This window comes from Cervus elaphus, chromosome 7 (genome assembly GCF_910594005.1).
Source record: "Cervus elaphus chromosome 7, mCerEla1.1, whole genome shotgun sequence".
NCBI lineage: Eukaryota > Metazoa > Chordata > Mammalia > Artiodactyla > Cervidae > Cervus > Cervus elaphus.
Window position 1 is genome coordinate 27,568,442 of NC_057821.1, and position 27,291 is coordinate 27,595,732.

The window sequence follows — 27,291 nt, forward strand, 5'->3', positions numbered from 1 at the left end:
GTGACTCAGGAAACAGCTCAGACGTGAGGTTCGCAGCAGGCTGAGGAGGAGGAAGAAGGGGCCGTGGGAGCAGGGGAGGTGCTGTTGCCTCAGCGAGGGGCTCTGAGGGTCCCGCTGGAGGGGGCAGGCGGGATCTGGGCGTGGGGCAGGGGCTCTGGAATGCAGCCGCCCTCCCCACTGCTGCCGCTGCTGCTGCTGCTGTGCCGGCCAATCGTCAGGACCAGAGGTGAGGCTCGGGGGTGGCGAGAGGCCAGCCGACCCACCTTCCTTCGGAGGAGGTCCGGTGGGTCGGGGACAGAGGGCCAAGGTCCTCGCTTTGAGGCAACACTGGATGGAGAAGATTCTTGCCCCCAAAATGGGACAGTCGGCAGGGAGACCCAACTCTGCTCCTGCAGCTACACAGACCAAGGCTGTGGGCCTCGTGCCAGGGGTGGTGACCGCAGGGGGATGGGTGAGAGGGTGCCCACCCCCGGGGAGAACCAAGTAGGCCCTGGAACTAGGGGACACCACGCTCTTGCAGTCACGTTTAGGAAGAAGAGAGGAAACAGGGTGACCACCTGCTAAGGGAAGCGATGAGAGGGAACAGGAGATGGAGACATGGGAAAGTCAAGGGCTCACCAAGCCCCTTTCCCGGTTCAGCTATCCCCACCCCCGGTGGCTCAATGCTGGGCCCTTCCGGGAGGAAATCCCTTTAGTGTTTCAGCCATTCACCTCCCAGGAGTCCCCTCAGCCCCCCCTCCTGATCCCTGTTGTCTTGCTTCCGAGGGATGGGGCCTGAAGCTGGACTTGGGAGGCCAGAGAATAAACAGGAAAGGAAGGGTGGGGATTAGTAACCGAGAGACCTGGGATCTAGGGGGCTGGGGTGTGAGTGCCACGTGGGGACTGGAACAGGGGCGTAAAGGCGATGGTGGTGTGAAGCACCCTCGTGGGCTGCTGCAGGCTGGTCCCTCCCAAGCATCCAGAGGAGCACGATGCTCCCTGCTCCCATCTCACCCTCATCTCCATCCCTAGGGCTACAGTGCGGGAGTTTCCCAGAACCCTGTGCCAACGGAGGCACCTGCCTGAGCCTATCCCAGGGGCAAGGGGCCTGCCAGTGAGTGACCCTCGTGGGAGTGGGAGATGAGGAAGGGGAACAAGGGAAGGGATGGGGAGAAGGGGAAGAAAGGAGAAAGGAAGGAGGCGAAGCAGATGAAGAGAAACAAATGAAGGCAAAGGAGGGAGGGAGGCGGGAGCAGAGGGTCAGGATGTAAACTTTCCTCTCTCCACCCCTCCCAGGTGTGCCCCTGGCTTCCTGGGTGAGACATGCCAGTTTCCTGACCCCTGCCAGGATGCCCAGCCCTGCCAGAATGGAGGCAGCTGCCACACCTTTCTTCCCACGCTTCCTGGCTCCCCCAGCACCCCCTCTCCCATGGCCCCCAGCTTCTACTGCACCTGCCCCTCTGGCTTCACTGGCGATAGGTGCCAGGCCCAGATCAAGGACCCCTGTTTCTCCTTCTGTTCCAAAATGGGCCGCTGCCACCTCCAGGCCTCGGGCCGCCCACGATGCTCCTGCATGCCGGGATGGACGGGTGAGTGCTGATGGGAAAGGAGGAACGGACAGGCGGGGGCTGTGGCTGGGCTGCGGGGTAGAGAGAGGGAACTGGAGCCCAAGAGACTGTGAGCCTTTGGAGGATGGAGGCCACGAGAATCAACCAGCCAATTCTCGGTGATCGGTTTACCGGAAACTGACATTCACCAGCAGAATTGTAATGACTGCTAAAACATTGAGGTATTTCCAAGCCAGCTGGTAAAGAGCAACTGCTATAGACCATTTTCCCAGCCCCCTCAACCTCCCCTGACCCAGTAGCTAGACGGTTAATGCCTAGAACATCAGGGGACCTCCAGGACTCTGCATTCTTTTTTTTTTTTAATTTATTTATTAATTTTAATTGGAGAATAATTACTTTACAATATCATGATGGTTTTTGCCATACATCAGTATGAACCGGCCACAGGTATACATGTGGCCCCCCCATCCTGAGCCCTCCCCCAACCTCCCTCCGCACCCCGTCCCTCTGGGTTGTCCCAGAGTATGGGCTTTGGGTGTCCTGCTTCATGCGTTGAACTTGCACTGGTCATCTATATTACATATGGTAATGTAGGGCTTCAGTGCTATTCTCTTAAGTCATCCCACCCTCATCTTCTCCCACTGAGTCCAGAAGTCTGTTCTTTACGTCTGTGTCTCCTCTGCTGCCCTGCACGTTAGTACTGTCTTTCTAAGACTCTGCATTCTGAGCACCTGAGTGGCTCCTTTTCTGAGTGGTGGGAGCCCATACTGTCACTGGGGAAGGCTGCAGTGGTGGGAGGTGTGATGGGGATGGGAGGATCTGACCCAGAGAGAGGAATGGGTGCCCATCCCAGGAGGAGGGCTGCAGTCCTGGGGCACAAGAGCAGAAGGTATGGTGGGCAGGTGTGCTACCCTGTCAGGGGTGCCAGGACAGAGCTGTGAGGACCTGGAGAGAAAGGCTCCATGGCACCTAAACAGAATGGAGAGGACTACACCAGGAAGCAAAGCCCACGTGGCAAGGAAGTGCTTGGACGTGGGTGCCTCCAGGAGGGGTGGACTAGAGGCGAGGCTTCTCAGACTTGAGTAGGCACAGCAGTCACCTTTGACTGATTGGTGGGTGGATGGATGGATGGATGGATGGATGGATGGATGGATGGATTGTGTGTGCTCAGTGGTGTCCAACTTCTTTGCAACCCTGGAAGGCCTTAAGAATGCTAGTGCCCCCATCCCAGAAAGCCTGCTCTAGTGGGTCTGAAGCAGACCCAGGGAATGGAGATTCTTAAACTAACCAGGAGATTCTGAGGAAACTGGGCCTGCAACTGGGTGTAAGAGACCAGCATATGTGACAACAGGAAGGACGGGCAGTGGCGGCTTGCCAGGCCTTGTGCTTCAGAGTAGGGGCTCTGGGCAGCACCCTCCTCAAGCCCATGGCCAGCTCCGCCACTGACTAGACATGACCTTGCATACAATATTTAAGCTGTCTGGATCCTCAGCTGTCAGCCAACGTCCACACTTCGTAAGGCTGTTGTGGAGAGGAAAGGGGGCGATGCTCAGAAAGTGCTTACTTAGTTCAGTACCAGCAGCCACTGCCACCATTCCCGCTAGTGCACATGGCTGTGGAATCTCTTTACCATGATCCGTTACAACCACTTAAAGATCAGGGAATCAGGATGAGAGAGGCGAGATGACTGCCCGAGGGCACACGGCTGGCCGGGGCAAAGCCACGGGCTATGTCCTGTCTTCAGAGGATCCATGCTTTCTACTTCCCCACCACGTGCTCATTCATGTCCAACTCTCATTCATGTCCATGACTACTCATTCATGTCCAACTCTTTGCGACCCCATGGACTGTAGCCCACCAGGCTCCTCTGTCCATGGGATTTCCCAGGCAAGTGTACTGGAGGGAGTTGCCATTTCCTTCTTCAGGAGATCTTCTCCACCCAGGTCATCACTAAAGGGACACTGAGTCCCAAATTTTCCCAAGCAGGTTTGATTTTCAATACTCCCACCAACAGCTACATGTTCAGTTTTCAGTTGGAAAAAAAGGTGGTCATTCCAGAGAGAACCCTCCCCATAAATGATAAAACTGAGGATGATGGACTAGGACAGGGAGCGGATGGGAAGAAGGGAAGGAAATACGGAGTTCAGACATAGAGATAACCCAGAGTGAGAGCGGGTCATTCTGGAGGAGCTGGAATGTGTGCAGTGTTGGAAACGGCCCCCTCACCCTCCGTCCTCTACCTCAGGTGAGCAGTGCCAGCTTCGAGATTTCTGCTCAGCCAACCCCTGCGTCAATGGAGGGGTGTGTCTGGCCACCTATCCCCAGATCCAGTGCCGCTGCCCACCCGGCTTCGAGGGCCATGCCTGTGAACACGACGTCAACGAGTGTTATCTGGACCCGGGACCCTGCCCCAAGGGTACCACCTGCCATAACACCCTGGGGTCCTTCCAGTGTCTCTGCCCCGCTGGGCGGGAGGGTCCAAGCTGCGGACTCCGGCCGGGACCCTGCACCCCGAGGGACTGTCTCAACGGGGGCACCTGTCAACTGGTTCCAGGGAGAGACTCCACCTTCCACCTGTGCCTGTGTTCCCCAGGTGTGTCCTCACAGGGGTCTTCCCGAGGCCCCTCTCTGGGCATGGAGGTGGTGTCACGTGGGCCCCCTTCTCTCAGCTCATCGCACGACCCTGTCAGGCTTCACAGGCCCAAGCTGTGAGGTGAATCCAGATGACTGTGTCGGGCACCAGTGTCAGAACGGGGGCACCTGCCAGGATGGGCTGGGCACCTACACCTGCCTCTGCCCAGAGGCCTGGACAGGTGAGTCGTCTAAGACAGGTTGCTGGCACCGGTGGCCCAGATGGTCAACCCCTGTTCTCCAGTCCTCACAGGGCCCCCAGCTACAGCGCCTGTCCCCTTCTCACTCCCCTACAGGCTGGGATTGCTCTGAAGATGTGGACGAATGTGAGGTTCAGGGTCCCCCTCGCTGCAGAAATGGGGGCACCTGCCAGAACTCAGCTGGCGACTTCCACTGTGTGTGTGTGAGCGGCTGGGGAGGCGCCGGCTGCGAGGAGAACCTGGACGACTGTGTGGCCGCCACCTGCGCCCCCGGATCCACCTGCATTGACCGCGTGGGCTCCTTCTCCTGCCTCTGCCCACCTGGGCGCACAGGTGTGATGCAGAGGGTTCAGGGAGGCGGGAGGCAGGAGGCGGAGATGCTAGGTGACCGAAGCACCAGGAGAGCACCTGGGAGCTTCAAGCAGCCTCTGAGCGCCTCTCCCCAACCCCTCTCCAGGCCTCCTGTGCCACATGGAGGACATGTGTCTGAGTCAGCCATGCCACGAGGAAGCCCAGTGCAGCACCAACCCCCTGAGCGGCTCCACACTCTGCGTGTGTCAGCCAGGCTACACAGGGCCCACCTGCCACCAGGACCTGGACGAGTGTCAGATGGGTGAGGCACCCCCCTCATCAGACCCTCTCTAAGCCCCCACACAGCCTCTGCACTGAAGAGGGAAATAGGCAAACTAGTTTTTTGTTGTTGTTGTTGTTGTTGTTGTTTGCAAACTGTTTTTCAAATTAAAAATCATCTCAGGAATTCCCTGGTGGTCTGATGGTTAGGATGCCACGATTTCACTGCCAAGGGCTCAGGTTCAATCCCTGGTCAGGGAACTAAGATCCCACAGGCTGCACAGTGGCCAAATAAATAAATGAACATCTATTTTTTCCTGAATGTGTCCTTATTTGGCGTCTCTTTCTTACCCAGTCTTCTCACCAATACTCAGCCCTCCAGACCCCATTTAGTCATTTCTGCAGTTTTTTTCAGATTTTTTTTTTTTTTTGATGTGGACTATTTGTTTAAAGTCTTTATTGAATTTGTTACAATATTGCTTCTGCTTTATGTTTTGGTTTTTTGGCACCAGGCATGTAGGATCTTAGCTTCCTGACCAGGGAGTGAACCCACACCCCCTGCATTGGGAGGCGAAGTCTTAAGCACTGGACCACAGGGAAGTCCCACTCCTTCTCCACTTTAGGGTCACAACCCCTTCCCCCACTTTCATCTCATTTGCCACAGACAGGCCCCCCATACCTTCCCCGCCACTCAGGTCTCCTTGCCCTTCCACCCTGAGCCCGGTGGACTCCCAGGTCTTCTCTCCTCCCAGCTCAGCAAGGCCCCAGTCCCTGTGAACACGGCGGCTCCTGCCTCAACACGCCCGGCTCCTTCGAGTGCCTCTGTCCGCCGGGCTACACGGGCTCCCGCTGCGAAGCCGATCACAACGAGTGCCTGTCGCAGCCCTGCCACCAGGGCAGCACCTGCCTGGACCTGCTTGCCACCTTCCAGTGCCTCTGCCCACCAGGTACCAGCTGAACGGGGCCTTGGGGGGAGGAGCCAGGGGACTGGTGCTAAAGCCACTGGACATGACCCCTCCAGAGCATAGTTAGCCTGAGGCCAGTTGGGGTCAGATAGCAAAGAAGGATTCTCCTCGTCTCCTCACCCCCCAGATGAAAACTTTAAGAAACCAGTGCCCACCACCCCGCCCCCAGGAAAAGAGCTTTCACAGATGGTAGTGAGCTTGCACACTCCTCAACTCTGTGTTCATTTCATGGTCACCATGGCATGCACAACCTGATCCACTGTATGCAGAGGCCCATCAAGGCAGAGCAAAGCAGCAGTTAATAAACTTTTCATGCTGCAGCCTCTGCTTACGTCAACCCAGAATGTTCCACCTACTGAGGGAAACTCGCCCCTATAGAGACCAAGAGCAAACTTTTAAATTCCAAAGGGTCTGTGTGCTTGAATCTGGCTCAATGGGAAAGGAATACTGCAAAGCAGCACCTACCTGTAAGTTAGAGTTAAGGGGAGAAACATCTCCCAGGGAGACAGTGATGGAGCCAATAGCAGGGAGCTGAATAAAACTAGAAAAACAATAGCTTACTTCTGCCTGAGCATCTTGTGGGCATTATATAATCTTTACAGTATCCCTCTGAGGTCAGCATTGCTACTATGCCCATTTATAAATGAAGAAACTGAAGCACGCAGGGGTTAAGTGACTTGTTCAAGGTTGCCCGGCTAGTAAATGGTAGAGTCAGGATTCAAACCCGGAGCTTTGACAGTTTCACCCACTACACCACACAGCCTTCCTAAGCTGAGAAGTGTCCAAGGAAAAGTGCTGAGACCACTATCCAGTAATCCAAGGGACAAAGTTGTAGATACTAAGGAGCTTCAGAGGCAGGCTCCCCAGGCCAAAAGAGAGAGGCAGCCGAGGTCCAGAGGCTGATCCACGTCAGTTCAGGGTGAGACAGCGGAGACCAGGAGGAGCCTGGAGAAACAGGACAAGTATGGGAATGACACAGATTCCCAAACACCCTTCAAATCCCCACCTTGGGGATCCCTGGTCTCCCTGGCATGGAGGCCTGCCCAGGTAGCATGGAAGGAATGGATTACCTACAAGCAGACGCCCATTTGTCACACTGGTGCCTAGAGAACCTCCAGGCTGCTCAGCCGTCCTGGGTGAGCCCTGCCTTCTGTTCACTGAGGAATGGCCCCAAAAGGCACTTCCCTGGAGCCCTCCCAGAGGTCCCGGCAGGTGCCCTGCTCCCTGAGCTTTCATGCTTGAAGGGGGCAGAGCCACTGTTCAGCAGAGCAGCAGGGCCTCGGTTCACCTCTCCAACCTACATGCAACGGCCCCTTAGGAGGGGCCCCTAGCGGGGGCTGCTATGGAAAGACACCTGGCAGATCAAGGACAGGGCTGGTTCTGGAACCCAGCCTTTGGGGCAGAAAGAGGGAGGCAGCTGAAGCAAGGCTGACCTCACCTGCATGTCCTCAGGCTTAGAAGGGCGGCTCTGTGAGGTGGAGATAGACGAGTGCGCCTCGGCCCCCTGCTTGAACCAGGCTGACTGCCACGACCTGCTCAATGGCTTCCGGTGCATCTGCCGGCCGGGTGAGTGCAGATTCCGCTCCACGGTTCAGGCCTGGCAGTCGCCGGCGGCCTCTCAAAGATCTCTCAGGCCTGGCCAAGGAGTGCCCCTTCTCTCCAACTCCCCTGCTCTCCAAACTGTCTTCTCTTACATCCTCCAAATCTTCCCCTGCTCACTCGCCCGCCCTCATCTCTGTCCTGCCAAGTCACCCAAATGACCCTCCCCTCCAGCCCTCCTTCAGAGCCCTCCATACCCTCCCCCTGCCCGCTCGGGGTCCCTGCTGGTCTTGGTGCTGCTAGCCATGGATGCAGGGAAAGTCATCCCAGACCTTCATTCTCCAGTTTCACGGGACATCCCTCTGTTCCCAGCTATGATAATAACGGATGTTTATTGAATATTTACTCCAAGCCAGGCACTTGGTTATGTACTTTCAGGCATTATCTCATTTAATCCTTTCAGTAGTACCATGATGTAGGTTATATAATCATGCCCCTTTTGCTGCTGCTGCTACTGCTAAGTTGCTTCAGTCATGTCTGACTCTGTGCGACCCCATAGACGGCAGCCCACCAGGCTCCCCCGTCCCTGGGAGTCTCCAGGCAAGAACACTGGAGTGGGTTGCATTTCCTTCTCCAATGCATGAAAATGAAAAGTGAAAGTGAAGTCGCTCAGTCATGTCCAACTGCTAGCAACCCTGTGGCCTGCAGCCCACCAGGCTCCTCCGTCCATGGGATTTTCCAGGCAAGAGTACCAGAGTGGGTTGCCACATTTCCCTATTACAGGGCAAGAAAAGTGAAAAGTGAAAGTGAAGGTCGCTCAGTCAGTCCAACCCTTTGTGACCCCATGAACTATATAGTCCATGGAATTCTCCAGGCCAGAATAGTGGAGTGGGTAGCCTTTCCCTTCTCCAGGTGATCTTCCCAACCCAGGGATCGAACCCAGGTCTCCCACACTGCAAGCGAATTCTTTACCAGCTGAGCCACAAGGGTAGCCCACAGAGGAAGAAAAGGGAGCCTAGAGAGGTTGGGTAGCTTACCCAAAGTCACATGGCTGACAGTGGCTGAGTGTCACTTTTATGCATCACCGTCCTGTCATCTCCACCTGCTCCAGGTGTCTTTTCTGGAAGTTCCTCAGGTTCAGTTTTCCTAGCAAGGAGAAAGGCCAGGACTTGTGTTTATTCTTTTGATAAAGTGTATTTCCAGCATTAGTACACATGTCCGGTTATGCCTTACTTATACGAAGGCTAAAGTTACCGAGTTATGCTCCGTTATGTCCCGAAATTCAAATCACTATTAGAGAAGCCCCCACATTGGTGCCTTTGTCACATAATGACACATTTATACAAAACCTCAAAACCCAGACCCTTTGAAACAAGATTCTCTCCCTTGCAATTTGTAACCATGTTATTTCTATATTTGTAAAGAGGAAGCTAGGTTTCTCCAGTGGCTCAGTGGTAAAGAATTCACCTGCAATGCAAGAAATGTGGAGACACAGGTTCCCATCCCTAGATTGGGAAGATCCCCTGGATGAGGGAATGGCTATCCACTCCAATAATCTTGCCCAAAACTCCTATGGACAGAGGAGCCCAGCAGGCTATAATCCATGGGTTCACAAAGAAGTCAGACTGGACTAAGCAACTAAACAACAAAGAGAAGGCTAAATACCAGTGTTAACTCTTAATTTCTTGTTTGAATCCATGAAATCATGCCTTTAAATCCTAAACATTTGCAACAAATTCCCTCATAAGTCTAGAGAAAGTAAAAAAAAAAAAAGAAAAAAAGACCTTGGTCATCTCTCCCCACTCACTCCCCATCCCACCAGGTTTCACTGGCCCCCGGTGCGCGGAGGACATCAACGAATGCCAAAGCTCTCCCTGTGCCAATGGTGGGGAGTGCCAGGACCAGCCTGGATCCTTCCATTGCAAGTGTCCCCCAGGTAAACTGGGGTTCAAAAACACTGGAGGTGACAGTGGGGACAGGGGCAGACTTCCATGAAGGGCCCTGATTCCCCTGTTGTGCCATAGGCTTTGAAGGCCCACGCTGTCAGGAGGAGGTAGACGAGTGTCTGAGTGGCCCATGCCCCACTGGAGCCAGCTGCCTTGACCTCCCAGGAGCGTTCCTTTGTGTCTGCCCCTCTGGCTTCACAGGTCAGCAGGGGAGAGGTTGGAAAGAACTGGAGAGATATTTGAGCACAACTAGGGTGGAGTCATTGATGAGTGTCTGAGATCGGGATGTGAGAACAGAATGAGAATGGAATCCCTGGAAGTTGTGCAGTGCAAAACCCGTACAACTGTACAGGAGCTGTGGATGTTACTGTAGGACTCACATCTGGCTCAACATGAATGATATGATTGGAGATCGGGAGCAGAGGAGGAGATTCGAAGGCAAACCATTCATTTGCTTATTTAGCAAACACTTATTAAGTTCCTACTATGCCAGACACAAGACACAAAGTTGAGTTTGCTATCCTTGAGTGGCTTTAAATCTACTGCAGAAAGACCAGAAGGTCTCTTGTTAATTATGGCCCAGAGACGTGCTCTGAGAGAGGAATGCATTGGATCCTATAGGAACACAAAGAATTGGCCAACCCAGACTAGAGATGAGAAAGATGGCTGAACAGTCGTAAAGAATGAGTAGGAGTTTGTCGAGACAGAATGCCAGGCAGTGTGTTTTAGCCACAGATAACAGCATGTGCAAAGGCAATGGGTGGGGGAGGGGAGAAAAACACACCCCACTTGAGGAAATGTAGGACATCCAGAACTTGGGGTACCAGGGGCAAAGGTGAGAAATGCAGCACTTCTAGGAAGGTCATGTCATGCAGGATCCCATGTGTCATTCTGAAGAAGTTGGTATCCTGAGGCATCAGGGAGCCCCTGGAGGGCAGGGTACTGGGGAGTGAGCAAGTCATGCATAAGAAGTGGCCTTCAGCCTCATCAAGGACAAAGACAGACTTTGTTTTCTGATTCATCTCCCCACTGTAGGCCAGCTCTGTGAAATTCCCCTGTGTGCTCCCAACCTGTGCCAGCCCAAACACAAGTGTCAGGATCAGGAGGACAGTGCCCACTGTCTCTGCCCCGATGGAAACCCAGGCTGTGTCCCCACTGAGGACAACTGCACCTGCCACCATGGGCACTGCCAGAGGTAACATCTTCCAGGCCCTCCCCATTTACAGTCTCCTCTAGGTCCTCCTCAGCTAGGGCAGGAGAGGACAGCCAGTGAGGGGCGAGTCTGTAGGAAATGACCAACAGGGAATAGGAAGGGGAGGACAAAGTTCTGAGATCACAACCAGTGGGAGGGCTTGACTGGTGAGTGTTATCCAATGAGGGGAGAGTTCATAAATAAAGAGGGAAACAAGACTTGGGAGGATCAAAGCAGAAAGAAGTGCATTAAATCCCAGGACCAATTCATCTCATCATTCATTCAGTAGATATTTATTGAGTGTCTGTTACATGTGGATACTTTTCCAGGCACTGGGGAAATAGTACAAAGCAAGAGACCAAGTATTCCTATCTAAACCTCATGGAGCTTTTGTTTTAATGTGGAAAAACAGACAATAAACAAGTTATAGAAGGAATAAATGGATAGATAGATCTAGTTGGAGAAAATTAGTGGGGTTTTTCAGGCAAAAGGGGGACAATGCTGAGAGCAAAGTTCCTGAGAAAGGGGCCAGAGTCCCAGGACCAGAAAGAGAGAGGTCATAGGGGTCTGATCAACTGGGAAGAGAGAAGAGAACTCCCCCTCCTTTGTTTCTATGACCAGATCTTCGTGTGTGTGTGATGGGGGTTGGACAGGACCGGAGTGTGACACAGATCTGGGGGGCTGTGTCTCCACCCCCTGTGCCCACGGAGGGACCTGCCACCCCCAGCCCTTTGGCTACAACTGCACCTGCCCCACAGGTTACACAGGTGAGGCGCTCCCTAAACCGTGTATACCCTGGGCTGACCACCATCTAAGTCAAGGGCAAGGCCAGTGGAGAAAGAAGAACTGGGACTTCCCTGGTGGTCCAGTGGTTAAGACTCTGCGCTTCCACTGCAGGGGCCATGGGTTTGATCCCTGGTCCCAGAACTAAAATTCCACACGCATGCTGCAGGTGCAGCCCAAAAAAAAAGGAACTGGGCATGGGCTACAGTGCAGGAGGTGGCGGGAAAAGAAAAAAGGTTGGGTGGGGGAGACCACTGGGGATGGGGATGAGGAAGGGAAGGAAAGGGAAGAAGAGAAAAGGAAGATTCGCTTTCTCAGACCCCACTCACTTCCGTCAGGGCCCACCTGCAGTGAGGAGGTGACAGCCTGTCACTCGGGGCCCTGTCTCAATGGTGGTTCCTGTAGCCCCAGCCCCGGGGGCTACTCCTGCGCCTGCCCCCTGAGCCACACCGGGCTCCGCTGCCAGACCAGCATCGACCACTGTGCCTCTGGTGAGTTCCCACCACGTCCTGGGGCTGGGCCAGAAGGATGCAGAAGGGGGCCAGGGTACATTGATAAAAAATTAACTGGACACAGGGAGCCGTTGTTTGGGCGGGGAAGTTGGCAGGGTAGGGGGGCGGTGCCCTGTGTGTGACTGAGGTCACAGGCCAGGTTACAGGCAAGGAACCCAACCCCTCACAGCCTCCTCTCTCCAGCACCGTGCCTCAATGGGGGCACCTGTGTGAACAGGCCGGGCACCTCCTCCTGCCTCTGCGCCCGAGGCTTCCAGGGCCCACGCTGCGAGGGAAGGACCCGTCCCAGCTGCGCAGACAGGTGAGCAGGGCACACAGACCCCTGGGGGAAAGGAGGGAGCCCCTGCCAGCCTGCCACTCCGTCCTCCGGGGCTCCGCGCTGCCTCTCCCCCCACGCCCCACAGCCTTCCACTCTGCCTTCCCTCCGGCTTTCCCACCTCCCCAGCGGTTGCCTCCTCGCACGTCACACACTCCCACCCCTCGTTTCCCTGACCCTCCTCCTCCTATGCCCTCTCTCCTTCTTATCCAGCCCCTGTAGGAACAAGGCAACCTGCCAAGACAGCCCGCAGGGCCCTCGCTGCCTCTGTCCCCCTGGCTACACAGGAGGCAGCTGTCAGGTGAGGGGCCGGGAGTCAGGAGTGCAGAGAAAGGAGGAGGCTGGAGAGCTCCAGTGAGAGGGCCTTGGGCATTGACAGGGGGCAGCAGGGAAGCTTAGGAGAGGTGAAAGGAGGTTTGGGAGCCTAGGACTAGAGCTCAAGACCTGTATGGTTCACTGAAAAGATTTTTGATCCCAGCAACTCTTTTGGGATGCACATATCCAAGGAAACCAGGGAGGGTGACCTGGTCCCAGACCATTCAGGAGAGAGTTTTCGGGGGAAGGGATTTTGAGGAGCTGGCAGAGGACCATCTCTGGGCTCCTTCCTGCCTCACGCTCCCTCCTAACTTTCAGATGCTGATGGACTTATGCGCCCAGAAGCCCTGCCCACAAAATTCCCACTGCCTCCAGACTGGGCCCTCCTTCCAGTGCCTGTGCCTCCAGGGATGGACTGGGCCTCTCTGCAACCTACCGCTGTCCTCCTGCCAGAAGGCTGCTCTGAGCCAAGGTACCAACCCAAGACTGGCTAGGGAGCAGAGGAAGAGTAAAAGCATCTCCTCCTCTAACCCACCCCTAAGGACATTCACACACAACAGTTGGCCAACCGATCCACTAAAAGCCAAGGCAACACACACCAACCAGTTATTGAAGCTGCAGCTCAACACCCAGGACAGCCTAACACAACTCAACTCCTAGAACCACATTCAACACAACTCAAGCAACACTACACAGCCCAGCCAATCAGACTCCAGTTTAACACAAGCACCAGGGACATAACCCAGTGATCCAGGGTGGAACAACTCAACACTGTCATTACCATCATAACTCAGAGTGAACCACACTTAACCGACCACACGCAACACACTTCACCATGACCCCCTCACTTGGATGTTATGCTAACTCCCTGGTAAAAGAATACCTTCCTTGCTCAAATAAGTTTTTTTTTTTTAATTACTTATTTTATCTTTGGTTGAGCTGGGTCTTCGTTGCTGCTCACGAGCTTTCTCTAGTTGTAGAGAACAGGGACTACTCTCTAATTGTGTTGCATGGGGCTTCCCATTGCCGTGGCTTCTCTTGTTGTGAAGCACGGACTCCAGGTGCACGGGCCTTTGTAGTTGCCGTACGTGGGCTCAGTAGTTATGGCTCGAGGGCCTAGCTATTCCTAGGCATGTGGGATCTTCCCAGACCAGGGATGGAACCCGTGTCCTCTGCACTGGCAGAAGGATTCTTATCCATTGTACCACCAGGGAAGTCCTCAAATAAGTTTGATATGAGAACTCAGGGGAGAGACCATTGTGGAGACGGTTGATGGGAATCACAGTGAGCGAACATTGGAGAATGGCAAAACCCAAGGGATGGAGTTAGACTGTTAAGCCAAGTGCCCCCACTTGAAGTTTCTCTTGAGTCCTTTCTTGAGACTTGTTTAAGGCCAAGAATACAGTTGCTTATAATGCTCTGATAAATCAAAGAGAAAGTATTTCTCTCCATTCTGACAAAATATGCAGGAGAAGGAACTTAATTTTTTTTTTAATTTAGTTGATTTACAATGTTGTATTAGTTTCAGGTGTATAGCAAAGTGAATCTAAAAAAGAAAGTCTTTTTTTAGATTCTCTTCTCATATAGACCATTATGGAGTGCTGAGTAGAGTTCTCTGTGCTACACAGTAGGTCTTTATTAGTTTCTATTTTATATATAGAAGTGTATATATGTCAATCCCAATCTCCCAATTTATCCCTCTCCCCCTCCTTAACCCTGGTAATTATTTAGTTTATCTAGTAGTAATCTAGTAGTTTATCTTCTGCTTCTGTAAATCTATTTCTGTTTGGGAGATAAGTTCATTTGTATCATTTTTTTTTTAAGATTTCACATATAGGCAACATCATATGGTATTCGTCTTTCTCTGTCTGACTTACTCACTTAGTGTGACACTCTCTAGGCCCATCCATGTTGGGAACTTGTTTAATCTCTTCAGCTTCAGGAGCCTACTGATTCCTCAGGCTCCAGGTGGCCTCCCCCAACCCCAGAGGTGTTAGTGGCCCCTCCAGGGATCTCTCTGCTCAGTGTCTGGGACCCCTGCGCATCCTCCCAACCCACTTAGCTTTATTGTCTCTCTTCCCAGGCACAGAAGTCTCTTCCCTGTGCCAGAACGGAGGCGTCTGCATTGACAGCGGCCCCTCCCATTTCTGCCACTGTCCCCCTGGATTCCAAGGCAGTACATGCCAGGACCAGGTGAACCCCTGTGAGTCCAGGCCCTGCCAGCATGGGGCCACCTGCGTGGCCCAACCCAATGGTTATCTCTGCCAGGTGAGAAGGTCTAGAGGAGGCGGGGTGGGCGGGGGGGAGACAAAGTTGGGCTGGATATGGCAAACAGCAGTCACGGGGCAGAAAGGGCAGGGAGAAAGCATTTTCACTTACCCCATACGTCCAACCAACCACCAAGTCAAGCTGTTTTACCTCCTGAATATTTCTTAGCTCTGTCCTTGCCCCTTCACCCTCAACCCACTGCCTTAGTCCAGGCCTTTGTTGAATTCCACCTGAACACCTGCATCAGCCTCCTAACAATATCATCGCTGCCTCCACACTTGTTCTCCTTTAAAGGTTCACCCTCTATTCCACCACTAGGGTGCTCTGTTGGAAACATTAAGCTGGCCTGTCACTCTCCTACTTAAAACTTTTCAGTGGGGACTTTCCTCGAGGTGGCTCAGCCAATAAAGAATCTGCCTACAGTGCAAGAGGTGAGGGTTTGATGCCCTGGTTGGGAAAATCCCCTGGAGATGGGAACGGCAACCCACTCCAGTATTCTTGCCTGGAGAATTCCATGGACAGAGGAGACTGGCAGGCTACAGTCCATTGGGTCACAAAGAGTCAGACATGACTGAGCAACTAACACGTTCACTTTCACTTTCACCAGTGGTTAAGACATGCTTCCAATGCAGGGAGCACGGGTTCGATCCCTGGTTGGGGAACAAAGATGCCACATGTCTTGCAGCATGGCCAAAAAACACAAAAACCCTTCAGTGACTGCCCACCTCTTTCACAATGACGTCCCAAGCTGGCGTGACCCAGCCCTGCCTCCCTTTCAGGCCTCATCTCTCTTCACCCTCCCCCCTGATCAACCCTGCTCCAGCAACACAGAACTGCAGCTGGCTTCTCCACCCAGACTGGCCACTGGACGGTGCCCAGGAGGCACCTGCCTCAGGGAAATGTCACTGACTTCTCTCCAGACTGGCTTAGGGCCTCGCCTGGGTGGTTCAGGTCACTGAGGAGGACAGGAAGGCACAGTTGGGTTTCAATTCCGAGCAACCTGATCCGTGTACTCACACAGAATAGAAGGTGCGATCCCATAACTACCCTCTTTCTTTAAATTTTCAATTTTTAAACTTTTTATTACAGGCATTTTCAAACATACACAAAAGCAGTGTACTGATGAGTAGTGAACCCCCTATTTACTCAGCTCTATTTCCTCTTTCATGAAACTCCTTCCTCCAGAAGTTTTCAAATCTCCCACCTCCCTCGTCTGCTTTTTCCAACCCTCTGGCCATTCCTCAGATGCTCTCTGAATCACTTTTTCTCCATCTTTCTGAGACTTCCCGGCACTCCATTCTTGCATACTCTCCTTCCTCCTGCAAGAACTCAGCACGTGGTACAGACCTCACAGTGACCCTTTTCTCACCAGCAGGATATGAAACAATCAGAAAATGGTTAAGGTCATGAGTTACTGAGTCATAGACTTGTGCTGAATCCCAGCTCTGCCACCTACCAGCTGTGTGGCTTGTGCAAGGCACTTATCTTTCAAGGAATCAGCTTCCTTTTCTGCGAAGTGAGAATCAAATGAGATGACCCATAGATAGGGTGGTCAGGAGAGTTCTAGAGGTTATGTGTATAAATCACACAATCAGTGCTAGCTGTCTCTTCTCTGGTTGACTGAGAATTTCACGGAAGCAGGGAAGCAGTTCTAATTTTCTTCGTATTCCTAGAGCCTGAAAAGATGCCTGGGCACAAAGTAGGCAATTCAACAAATGCTTGAAAGTGAAAGTGTTAGTCACTCGATTGTGTCTGACTCTGCAATCTCAAGGTCTGTCTATGGAATTCTCCAGGCCAGAATACAGGAGTGGGTTGTTCCCGACCCAGGGATTGAACTCCCGTCTCCTGCATTGCAGGCAAATTCTTTACCATCTGAGCTAATAAATGCTTATAAATTAATAAAGAATGAGAGAACCCAGTGGGTGTGTGGTTGGAAGAGGAAGGTTTTATCAAAAGTGGAATTCTATCTAGTGGTAATAAATTATAGAGATTGGGACTTGGAAGGGGACAAGGTCCATATTACTGAACAATAGTGTCCCATGTGGAGTTGAGGTGAAAGGGTTAGGCTACACGTGGCAGTGATGGAGGGTGAGCTGAGTGATGCCTTGAGTTGGAAGGTGGGGTGCTAGGCAGACTATCTTGTGCTGGGTCCCCTAGAGTGCCCGGAGGGGCTCCCTTGCTGGTTCCCTGTCTGACCTTCTTTACCTACCAGTGTGCACCCGGCTACAGTGGACAGAACTGCTCAAAGGAACTGGACGCATGTCAATCCCAGCCCTGTCACAACCAGGGGACCTGCACCCCCAAACCCGGAGGCTTCCACTGTGCCTGCCCGCCGGGCTTTGTGGGGCTGCGCTGTGAGGGGGACGTGGATGAGTGTCTGGACCGGCCCTGTCACCCCACAGGCACTGCAGCCTGCCACTCTCTGGCCAATGCCTTCTACTGCCAGTGTCTGCCTGGACACACAGGTGAGGCCTGAGATAGGGGCGTGCGCATCTCTAGCCATACCTGAATTGACCATGGAAACCCAGACAAGCCCCACCCACGAGGCAGCCTAGTCATCTGGCCCATTCCCTTGCCTCTAGACCCCACCCTAGAGGACATGCACCACCATCCCTGTGCCTGTGCAGCCAGTGCTGGGCCGACTGCCCAGGAATGAGCTGGGAAGGAGGCAGCGACTGAAGTGGTCATGTTTAATCCCACCCCCACCGCAGGCCAGTGGTGTGAAGTGGAGCTAGACCCCTGCCAGAGCCAGCCCTGTGCCCACGGGGGGTCATGTGAGGCCACAGCGGGGCCACCCCCAGGATTCACCTGCCACTGCCCCCAGGTGAGTGACCACAGGCTGCTTCCTCTGTTGCCCCCAAAGCTAACACAAGAGAAACCCTGAGCCAGGAAACTGGGGGAGCACCCGAGAGGGAATTATCAGAAAAAGCCATCTCAGGTCCACAGGGGGACGTGGCCCTCAGAAGCAGTGGTGGGGAAAGGCAGAATCAGATGGAAGTTTCAATGGAACTTGCAGAAGTCACGGACATTGCCTGTGGGAAGGTCTGCAAGGCTGGCTGGGTGACTGTGAATAAGTTCTTTTAACTCAGTGTGTGTATTTGTTTAGAGACCTCAGATGCATGAAACTGGGTTCATCTTTTTTTATGTATATATTTATTTTTGGCTGCCCTGGGTCTTCATTGCTGTGCACGGGCTTTCCCTAGTTGCAGACAGCAGGGGCTTCTCAATGTGGTGGCTTCTAATGTTGCCGAGCACAGGCTCTAGGCGCATAGGCTTCAGTAGCTGCAGCTTACAGGCTTCAGGGAGCAGTCTTGGTAGTTGTGGCACACAGGCTTAGTTTCCCCCATGGCATGTGGGATCTCCCCAGACCAGGGATCGAACCTGTGTCCCCTGCATTGGCAGGAAGATTGTTAACCACTGGACCCCAGGGAAAATGAAAGTGAAAGTCACTGTCGTGTCCAACTCTTTGCAACCCCATAGACTATACATATACAGTCCATGGAATTCTCCAGGCCAGAATACTGGAGTGGGTAGCCTTTCCCTTTTCCAGGAAATCTTCCCAACCCAGGGATCAAATCCAGGTCTCCCGCATTGTGGGCAGATTCTTTACCAGCTGAGGCACAAGGGAAGCCCAAGAATACTGGAGTGGGTAGCCTAGCCCTTCTGCAGCGGATCTTCCCGACTCAGGAATCAAACCAGGGTCTGCAGCATTGCAGGCGGATTCTTTACCAACTGAGCTATGAGAGAAGCCCTAGGTTAATCTTAAACTCTGGTTCATGGTACAGTAAAAGACAAATTAACATTAGTTTATGCATAGCCTTCCTTTATTTTCTTTAAAACATAACACTGGTGAACTTAATCCAGAAATTACATTTTCCCCTTTACTAGTGTTACAAATTACACTTTTTTCCCTTTATAACTGTTTTCCCCTTTATTATTGTTACAAATTACATTTTTCCACAGGGTTTTGAAGGCCCCACCTGCAGCCACAGAGCCCCCTCCTGCGGTCTCCATCACTGCCACCATGGTGGCCTGTGTCTGCCCTCCCCCAAGCCTGGACTCCCACCCCGCTGTGCCTGCCTCAATGGTTATGGGGGTCCTGATTGTCTGACCCCACCAGCTCCTTCAGGCTGTGGCCCTCCTTCTCCATGCCTACACAATGGCAGCTGCTCAGAGACCCCAGGGCTGGGGGGCCCAGGCTTTCGCTGTTCCTGTCCTGCCAGCTCTCCAGGGCCCCGGTGTCAGAGGCCTGGAGTCAAGGGATGCGAGGGCAGAAGTGGAGATGGGGCCTGTGATGCTGGCTGCAGTGGCCCAGGAGGAAACTGGGATGGGGGGGACTGCTCCCTGGGGGTCCCAGACCCCTGGAAGGGCTGCCCCTCCCATTCCCGGTGCTGGCTTCTCTTCCGGGACGGGCAGTGCCACCCACAGTGTGACTCTGAAGAGTGTTTGTTTGATGGCTACGACTGTGAGACTCCTCCAGCCTGCACGTGAGCCTGAAACTGATCTGGGATGATGGGCAAGGGATGGGGGGGGAGGCAGGATGAAGGCAGAAGGAAGGACACAGAAGAGTCTGAGTTACAGTGTGACCACAGCCTCACGCTCCAGGGAGCTTACACTCTAATAACCATTGCTAAATAAGGATAGAAGACACTAGACTCCAACCCAAGGGAATGAGGCAGCATGAATATTTAACGTGGGGACCAAGAAAGAGGGCACTGCCTGTCTGGGATACCCTGAGTGTCATGGGAACCCTGGCCTCAAGCCAGGCAACTCCTGTTGCCATGGAGTATCTCCCCTAGCAACCAGCATCCCTGAGGGAAAAGGGCTCCCTTTTAGAGAGCCAGGAGTTGGGGAGGGTAGAGACGGGGCAGTGTTAGGAAACAAAGGTCAATAGACATTAGGGTGTCTGGACTAGCTACAGCCCAGGGAGTAAACCCACTACTCCAGAACTGCCCCCACTAAGCAAACAGGGCCCTAGAGGCTGTAGAGTATCAGGAATCCTTTCTGGGACGAGGGAGTCAGGTTTCTTTAGGGTCCTGAGCCCCCATCTCCTCACCCCACAGTCCAGCCTATGACCAGTACTGCCGCGATCACTTCCACAATGGACACTGCGAGAAGGGCTGCAACACAGCAGAATGCGGCTGGGATGGGGGTGACTGCAGGCCGGAAGATGGGAATTCGGAGTGGGGGCCCTCCCTGGCCTTGTTGGTGGTGCTGAGCCCCTCAACCCTGGACCAGCAGCTGCTTGCCCTGGCGCGGGTGCTGTCCCTGACTCTGAGGGTAGGGCTTTGGGTGAGGAAGGACAGGGAAGGCAAGGACATGGTGTACCCCTATCCCGGAGCCCAAGCAGAAGAGGAGCTAGGAGGAACCCCAGACCCCTCTCAGCAGGAGAGAGCAGCCCCCCAAACACAGCCTACAGGCAAGGAGACAGACTCCCTGAGCACTGGGTAAGAACGCTGGGGGGGACGAAGCAGCGGGGGGGGGGGGGGGGGGGGGGGAGGAAAGACCTTAGTTCTTTAACTGGCAGAGGGGAGCCAGGGACCAACCCAGGGGTCTCTTCCCCACAGGTTTGTGGTGGTGATGGGTGTGGACTTGTCCCGCTGTGGCCCCGAGCACCCTGCATCCCGCTGCCCCTGGGACCCTGGGCTCCTACTCCGCTTCCTTGCTGCGATGGCTGCAGTGGGGGCCCTGGAACCCCTACTGCCAGGACCCCTGCTGGCCGCCCACCCTCGTGCAGGCACTGGTAGGTGATCCCATCATTTCCCCGATTTTGCTCCCAGGCCAGCTTCCATGCCAGCAACCAGCAATGAAGTCAAATGAAACAGAAGAACTGAGACCCCAGATGTTGTTTGTGGAGACTTACCCTTGTTAACCTTCTTCTCTAAGTAGATCTCCTCACAACCCATTTGCTCTGCAATCTCCATCTCCTTGAGTCTTGTATCCTAACCTCTATCACAGACCGCCCACAAACCTTGGGTTCTGGCCTATTCTCTCTAATAAGCCAAGAGTTATCCAATCATCTGCAAATCAAACAGTTCATAGCATTATGAAAGAATAACAACTCTTATATGCCACTTACTATGTGCCAGGCCTTGCTCTAAGCATTTTACAGTATTATTTAATCCTCCCAACAAACCCTACGAGGCAAGTACTATTATTATTCCTATTCTACAGTTGAGGAAACTGAGGCAAAAAGAGGCATCTGCACTTGCTCAAAGGTCTCACTAGAGTACCCAGCCTCACCAGGCATGGCCTTTTTTTCTGTGTCTCTTCCACCAGAGCCCTCCGCCAACCAGCTTCCCTGGCCTGTACTGTGCTCCCCAGTGGTCGGGGTCCTTCTCCTGGCCCTCGGGGCTCTTCTCGTCCTCCAGCTCATCCGTCGCAAGCGCCGAGAGCACGGGGCCCTCTGGCTGCCCCCTGGGTTCACTCGCAGGCCCCGGACTCAGCCAGTTTCCCGCCGACGTCGACCCCCCCTGGGCGAGGACAGCATCGGCCTCAAGTGAGAGTGAGAAATAACTGGGGCTCAGGGAGGGGACTCTTTTCCGTGGAGATACTGGTGATCAAAAGCAATAAGAGATGCTATTGCAGAAGCTGAAGACACAGGATGGGGAGAGAAGTGGGAAGGCTGCTGGAAATCTCAGGGGCCCTGAAGGTCCTCTCCCCACCCACCCCCTTCCAGGGCACTGAAAGCAGAGGCAGAAATGGATGAGGATGGTGTTGTGATGTGTTCAGTCCCCAAGGAAGGAGAGGAGGTAGGCCAGGTGAAAGCACTGGGGCAGGAATGGTCCTAAAGTGATGGAGTGGTTGAAGGGACAAGTCATCCTGCCTTCACTGACCCTTGTTCTGATCCCCAAGGCTGAAGAAATGGCCTCACCCCCCAAGTGCCAGCTCTGGTCTCTGAGCAGTGACTGCCAAGAGCTCCCCCAGGCAGCCATGCTGACTCCTCCCCAGGATTCTGAGATGGATGTCCCTGACGTGGACACCCAGGGACCTGGTACGTGAGTCAACCTAGACCAAGAAAATGAAAACTCCCTTGGACCCCTTTCAGAATCACAAAGTCCTTTGATATCTGAACTGGATTAACTAATACTAGAGTAAGTGCTTCAGAACAGTCCAAGTGTGGTCCCAGGACAGAAACAGCAGCATCACCAGGGAAATTGTTAGAAATATTAATTCTCAGGCTCCACTCCAGAACTTCTGACTCAAATTCAAAATACCAAGGAATCTGTGTTTTAACAAGCCCTGTAGGTGAGTCTGAACCAGGACTCAAGTTTGAGAATCACTGCTCTAAAATGTTAAAGTATTAAGGCCCGACACTTCCTTTTACAGAGTAGGAAACTGAAGCCCAGAGCAAAACAGAAAGTCACTGACACAAGCCACACAAAATCAAGACCCCAAGCTGGGCTTCTTGACACTTCAGGCTGTGATTCTCCCTGAGCCTCCATGTTCTCCCACTTCCCCAGTTGTCCCCCATTTCTCATGTCTCATCCACAGATGGGGTGACACCCCTGATGTCAGCAGTCTGCTGTGGGGGTGTGGAGTCCAGGACCTACCAGGAGACATGGCTGGGAAGTCCTGAGCCCTGGGAACCTCTGCTGGAGGGAGGAGCCTGTCCCCAGGTTCACACTGTGGGCACCGGGGAGACCCCCCTGCACCTGGCTGCTCGATTCTCCCGGCCAACCGCTGCCCGCCGCCTCCTCGAGGCTGGAGCCAACCCCAACCAGCCAGACCGAGCAGGGCGCACCCCGCTTCACACGGCTGTGGCTGCTGATGCTAGGGAGGTTTGCCAGGTCAGTGCACACTGGGGTTGCTTCAGAACTTGCAGACTTGCAAGTGAGCCTGGGCAAAAGCCTTCTCCAGGGTTTGGCAAAGAGGAAGGTGATGATTGGGGACTGATAAGAGAAACAAGAACAGAAGAGTGAATATGGATTGGGAGGTGGGTTAGCAGTGCAAGGGGCCTTAGCTAGCAGTCCAGATATACCAGCGGTCACTGGTCCTCTCTGTCCCCTCCAGCTCTTACTCCGCAGCAGACAGACTGCAGTGGATGCGCGGACAGAGGATGGAACCACAGCCCTGATGCTGGCCGCCAGGCTGGCTGTTGAAGACCTGGTTGAAGAACTGATTGCAGCCCAAGCAGATGTGGGGGCCAGAGACAAATGGGGTATGGATCTGGAGAAGCTGATGTTGTGCTATAGAGAAGCTGAGCAAATGGGGTATGAGGTAAGATCTAAAAAATACGGGGGAGAGCAGAGGAACCAACCGGAAGCTGGGGCATTCCCCCCCACCCTGCTGTCAAGGTGGTAAATCTGCAGGAGGCAGCACATGAGTCTGCCCTCAGCATCCTCAAACACACACACACACGCTGTCCTTGCCCACCGGGAACCAGGATGGAGGAAGAGTATCTGTGAAAACGGAGAGGGGTCTCGTGGGAGGGATGCGGTCTGCCGGTCCCATAGACCCCAGAACAATGCACCATTGTCCCTCCCGCGCGCCGGTGACGTCACCAGGGGCAACGCTTCCTGCAGGTCGACGGTCACCCGGGCAACGCTTCCGCCTCGGAGGGACCCGGCGGGCGGAACAGCCCTTCCCCCAAGACCAGAACCCGTGGGAAACAGGAACCCAGGCGTCTGGCCCCCAGCCTCGCGGTAACTACCTCTCACGTGCTCCCCTAGGAAAAACAGCGCTGCACTGGGCCGCCGCCGTGAACAACGCCCGGGCCGCCCGCTCCCTTCTCCAGGCCGGAGCCGATAAAGACGCACAGGATGGCAGGGTTAGATGGGGGCCCTAACAATAAACTGGGAGCGGGAGAGGTGAACAGCGAAAACCCTGAAGAGGCGGGGCAGCGGTCAAGTAGGAGAGCCAGTCCTACGGGCGTGGCCTTCCCTGACCTCGCCCTTGGCTGTTTCCTCCCGCGCAGGAGCAGACGCCGCTGTTCCTGGCGGCCCGAGAAGGGGCGATGGAGGTAGCTCAGCTGCTGCTGGGGCTGGGAGCCGCCCGAGGGCTACGGGACCAGGCCGGGCTAACACCCGGAGACGTCGCCCGCCAGCGCAACCACTGGGATCTGCTAACGCTGTTGGAAGGGGCAGGGCCATCGGAAGCGCGTCACAAACCCACGCCGGGCCGCGCGGCAGGCGCCTTCCCGCGAGCGAGGACCGCGTCCGGAAGCGTGCCGCCGCGTGGGGGCGGGGCTGCGCCGCGCTGCCGGACGCTGTCAGCGGGAGCCCGTCCGCAAGCCCGGACTTTGTCCGTAGACTTGGCCACGCACGGGGGCGGGGCCTACTCGCGCTGCCGAAGCCTATCGAAAGGAACAGGAGAAGGCCCGCCCCTCCGCGGCCGTAGGTTCTCGGCAGGCATGCGCGGGCCTCGGCCCAACCCTGCAATAGTGCGAGGAAGATCCGGGGTCACGGCCGGGAGCGGGGGCGTGGCCGCAGCTGTTGACTGGCCCTGCGATTGGGTGGCCCTAGGAGCCTGCGGCCCCGCCTCCAACACGCCAGTCCCGCCTCCTTGCCTAACACCGTCCCCTGAGCGGGGATCCCCTCAAGTTGCCTGGGGTCCCCCAGCCCACCAAGTAATACCCCTAAATGCAGGAGGCGAGGGTCAAAAATAAAAGGCCACATTTCAGGGAGGGATTCTAAAAGTGGGTACTCATTAAATGACAAGAAGTCTGGAAGGCCTCTAGATTTTAAGATCCTTGTGCTTTGAAAGTGAGAGATAAGAGTGTAGTGTCCCTCACAAAATGATGTACATCACATCGTCTTACACGTGGGGAAACTGCAGCCCCGGAAAGAGGGTTCAGGGTGCAGGGATGAAGCACCCTGATGAGATGGCCAGCCTCTCTCAGAAAAAAAGGATGAGGGGTTACAGGAAGTACCCTTGAACCAAGAACTGCAGACTGACAGAATGTGAGATGTTCTTTTCTGTATATTGTTCCCAAAGGGAGCCTCTATCGCCTGATATCCCCAATACCCGCAAACAGCTGACAGATATTTATTGAGTGCCTACGGTGTGCCAGGCACTGTGTAGGCGCTGAAGACAGGGACAAGGGTTAGTCCAACTGATGATTCCTTGCTTTCTTCCCCACCACACCATGCCCCCAAACAAACTACTGCAGGGATGAAGTGCCACCCTTCTAGCCACCACTATCTCTAAGAACCCCAAATCTGTCACCCCATAATAAAAATGATTTGAAGTGTTACAGTCTTTTGGAAGGGTTGGGGAACGGAAAAAATATGAAATTGACTGCATCATGTTTTCAGAATTTTGTGCCCTAGGTTCAACAAGTGGATGGAAGCTTTGAGTATAGTTTTAAGAGCAAAAATAAGACAGGGTCCTATGTTAGTTTAAGGAATCATCTAAAGTCTCTAGTAATCCAGTAAGAAACCACACACACTAAAGCATGCATACCCTTCATCCCTCTTTGAAGGGCATTTTGTTATAGCCATTTAGATATGATTCCTGAGGCCTCAAGTAGAGGGAGATGGAGAGAGCATCAAACTTTAACTACCATTCAGCAATATGGTTATGCCTCTTTCATGGTGATGGACCTGAAACATGCAGGCATGAAGCATTTGAAAACTAATAATAACTACCATTTATTGAGCATTCACTACAGGACAAATGCTTTATCACATTTGACCCTCATATCAACGATATAAATGGTAAAAAAAAAAACAAAAACACAAAACTCCTTTTTACTCTTTGAGAATCTGAGGCAGAGAGATTGTATTTGCCCAAGATTGCAAGGCATTAAGCGGCAGAACCTGATCTCATCATTGTATTTCATGCTCTAAGTCACTCAGCTAACGTGACACGTTGCCATTAAGAGGTCCCAAATGTCTCTGTCTGTCCTGTTTCCCACTTTGGTGCCAGCCAGTCTGAGCAGCATTGACCAAAGCTCAAGTCAGGTTGCGGTCCTCTCCCTTTTCCGTTTCATGATGAGAGGAAAGCTTTCCCTTTGTGTCTTACATTTCGTGCATATTTTGTGCCCTGAATAGACTGTAAGCACCTATGGGGCAATGGTAACTACTCAACCCATATTTGTTAAACACAGTGCTCGGGATATATGTATGTTTGAGGGCCTGACATCCTTGAATCTGTCTTCCTACTGGAAACATGCCCCTCCCCATCCCAGTAAGTCACGGAAGCTGGGAAGCAGGTGGTGGGTCCTTCCTAGAGAAGGCACCTGGGGCTGGGGGGGGGGGGGGGGGATTCTGAAGAGTGAAACCACTTCCTTTGTAGCTAGTTCCTGTGTTGACAGAACTGAAGGGGAGGAGGGGGGTGGAGGGAACACAGCTGGGGTTTAGGGGGCTACTGAGGCTCTGGAGATGAAAAAGCCAAAAATCCTTTCCCATTCTGAACCCCCACCACTACTGCAGCTGGAGGAGCTTTTCCCAGTCTCTCTGCTCCCCTGGGGCGAGAGAGGTCAAGCCAGCAGTTTGGGTGGGAAAAGAGAACTGGAGGAAGTTGACAGGGATGGGCGGGGCCCGTGGGGGGGCTGACCAGGAACCCAGCTTCCTGCTCAGTACCCAGGCATCCAGCCCCCGGCTCGCCCCCACCCCTTTCCGCCCCTACTCCCCTCAGGAACTCAGGGTTCCGGCCCTCCTCCCAAATCCCAGCTACCCCCTCCCCCATTGGTTTCTCCCCTCCAGGGTATGGAGGCTGAGAGACCCCAGGAAGAAGAGGATGGTGAGCAGGTGAGCTCGGCACCGGGTTGGGGAGGCTGACACTGGGAGAGAGAGAGGTGAGAGGACCTGGGGCAGAGACTGAGTAACGGACTCAGGGGACTTGGACGGGTTTGGGCACACTGAGGCAGGAACAGAGACACAGAGAGGAAATGGGCTGCTGGCCTAGCCCTCTGCCCACCCCACCCCCACTTGACTGGAACGGATGTCTCTCAGCATCAGGGCCCCCATCAGGATGAGCATGGCTGGCCCCCCGCGAGCTCCAGCATTCGACCTTGGAGGTCTGCCCCTCCGTCCCCTCCTCCTCCAGGGACTCGCCATACAGGTACCCCCAACCCCTCTCTGGGGAGCTCCCTGACCTGGTACCCACTTCTTTCCTAATCCTATTACCAAGGCCCATTCCATCAGGGGCTCTCTCCCCACCTCCAACTCCCCATCACACCCTGGTAGCCCTGACACCCCCAACACACACACACACCCACCACTCCTTCTGCCAACCTTTCTGGGTCTGAGCCCTCGCCTCCTCTCCCCAGCCCTGGGGCCCCGCTCGGCCTCCCTGCTCTCCCTGCAGACCGAGCTCCTTCTGGACCTGGTGGCGGAGGCCCAGTCCCGCCGCCTAGAGGAGCAGAGAGCCACCTTCCATCCTCCCAAGAACCCCCCAAGCCTAGGTCGAGCCCTCCCCCGGCCTCTTGAGGACAGAGAACAGCTCTACAGCACTATCCTCAGTCACCAGGTGAGACAACCCGCCCCCCTCCCCCCAGAAGGCAAGACCCAGGCTTCTTGGTTCTGGCCCCTTTTCTCTCTTGGGTCCTACCCCTCCTTCTCC

At 54.2% G+C, this 27,291-nt stretch overlaps 2 protein-coding genes and 1 long non-coding RNA gene across 4 annotated transcripts in view; 2 read left to right on the plus strand and 1 right to left on the minus strand.

Moving 5' to 3' along the window:
* Positions 1–24,979, plus strand: NOTCH4 (notch receptor 4). Its single transcript, XM_043907770.1, has 30 exons — positions 1–226; positions 1,012–1,093; positions 1,276–1,568; positions 3,793–4,140; positions 4,238–4,360; positions 4,475–4,711; positions 4,836–4,991; positions 5,701–5,895; positions 7,366–7,479; positions 9,275–9,388; positions 9,477–9,599; positions 10,434–10,593; positions 11,212–11,357; positions 11,712–11,864; positions 12,069–12,186; positions 12,415–12,502; positions 12,835–12,988; positions 14,600–14,784; positions 16,997–17,249; positions 17,496–17,608; positions 18,748–19,271; positions 19,848–20,231; positions 20,352–20,527; positions 21,064–21,283; positions 21,464–21,536; positions 21,640–21,778; positions 22,279–22,574; positions 22,798–22,945; positions 23,457–23,554; positions 23,702–24,979. The coding sequence occupies exons 1-30, from the start codon at positions 160–162 to the stop codon at positions 24,389–24,391; spliced, it is 5,970 nt and encodes a 1,989-aa protein (XP_043763705.1). The 5' UTR covers positions 1–159; the 3' UTR covers positions 24,392–24,979.
* LOC122697240 overlaps positions 6,498–27,291 on the minus strand; it is a 23,711-nt gene continuing 2,917 nt past the window's right edge. The window contains exons 2-3 of the long non-coding RNA XR_006342026.1: positions 8,490–8,598; positions 6,498–6,858 (exon numbers count right to left, since the gene is read on the minus strand). This is a non-coding gene — a long non-coding RNA (uncharacterized LOC122697240). The remainder of the gene's footprint in view (positions 6,859–8,489; positions 8,599–27,291) is intronic.
* The window catches only part of GPSM3 (G protein signaling modulator 3), a 2,155-nt gene continuing 900 nt past the window's right edge, over positions 26,037–27,291 (plus strand). The window contains exons 1-3 of one of the 2 annotated variants that reach the window (XM_043907787.1): positions 26,037–26,477; positions 26,688–26,790; positions 26,999–27,198. In XM_043907787.1, coding sequence (XP_043763722.1) covers positions 26,436–26,477; positions 26,688–26,790; positions 26,999–27,198 — 345 coding nt within the window. In that variant the 5' untranslated portion in view covers positions 26,037–26,435. Of the gene's footprint in view, positions 26,478–26,681; positions 26,791–26,998; positions 27,199–27,291 lie in introns of both variants that reach the window. The other variant, XM_043907786.1, reaches the window with a different exon arrangement.

Coding starts and splice junctions, on each gene's coding strand:
- NOTCH4 (XM_043907770.1), top strand. CDS start 160: ATGCAGCCGCCCTCCCCACTGCTGCCGCTGCTGCTGCTGCTGTGCCGG. Junction 227..1,011: donor GCCAATCGTCAGGACCAGAG/GTGAGGCTCGGG, acceptor CTCCATCCCTAG/GGCTACAGTGCGGGAGTTTC. Junction 7,480..9,274: donor CCGGTGCATCTGCCGGCCGG/GTGAGTGCAGAT, acceptor CCATCCCACCAG/GTTTCACTGGCCCCCGGTGC.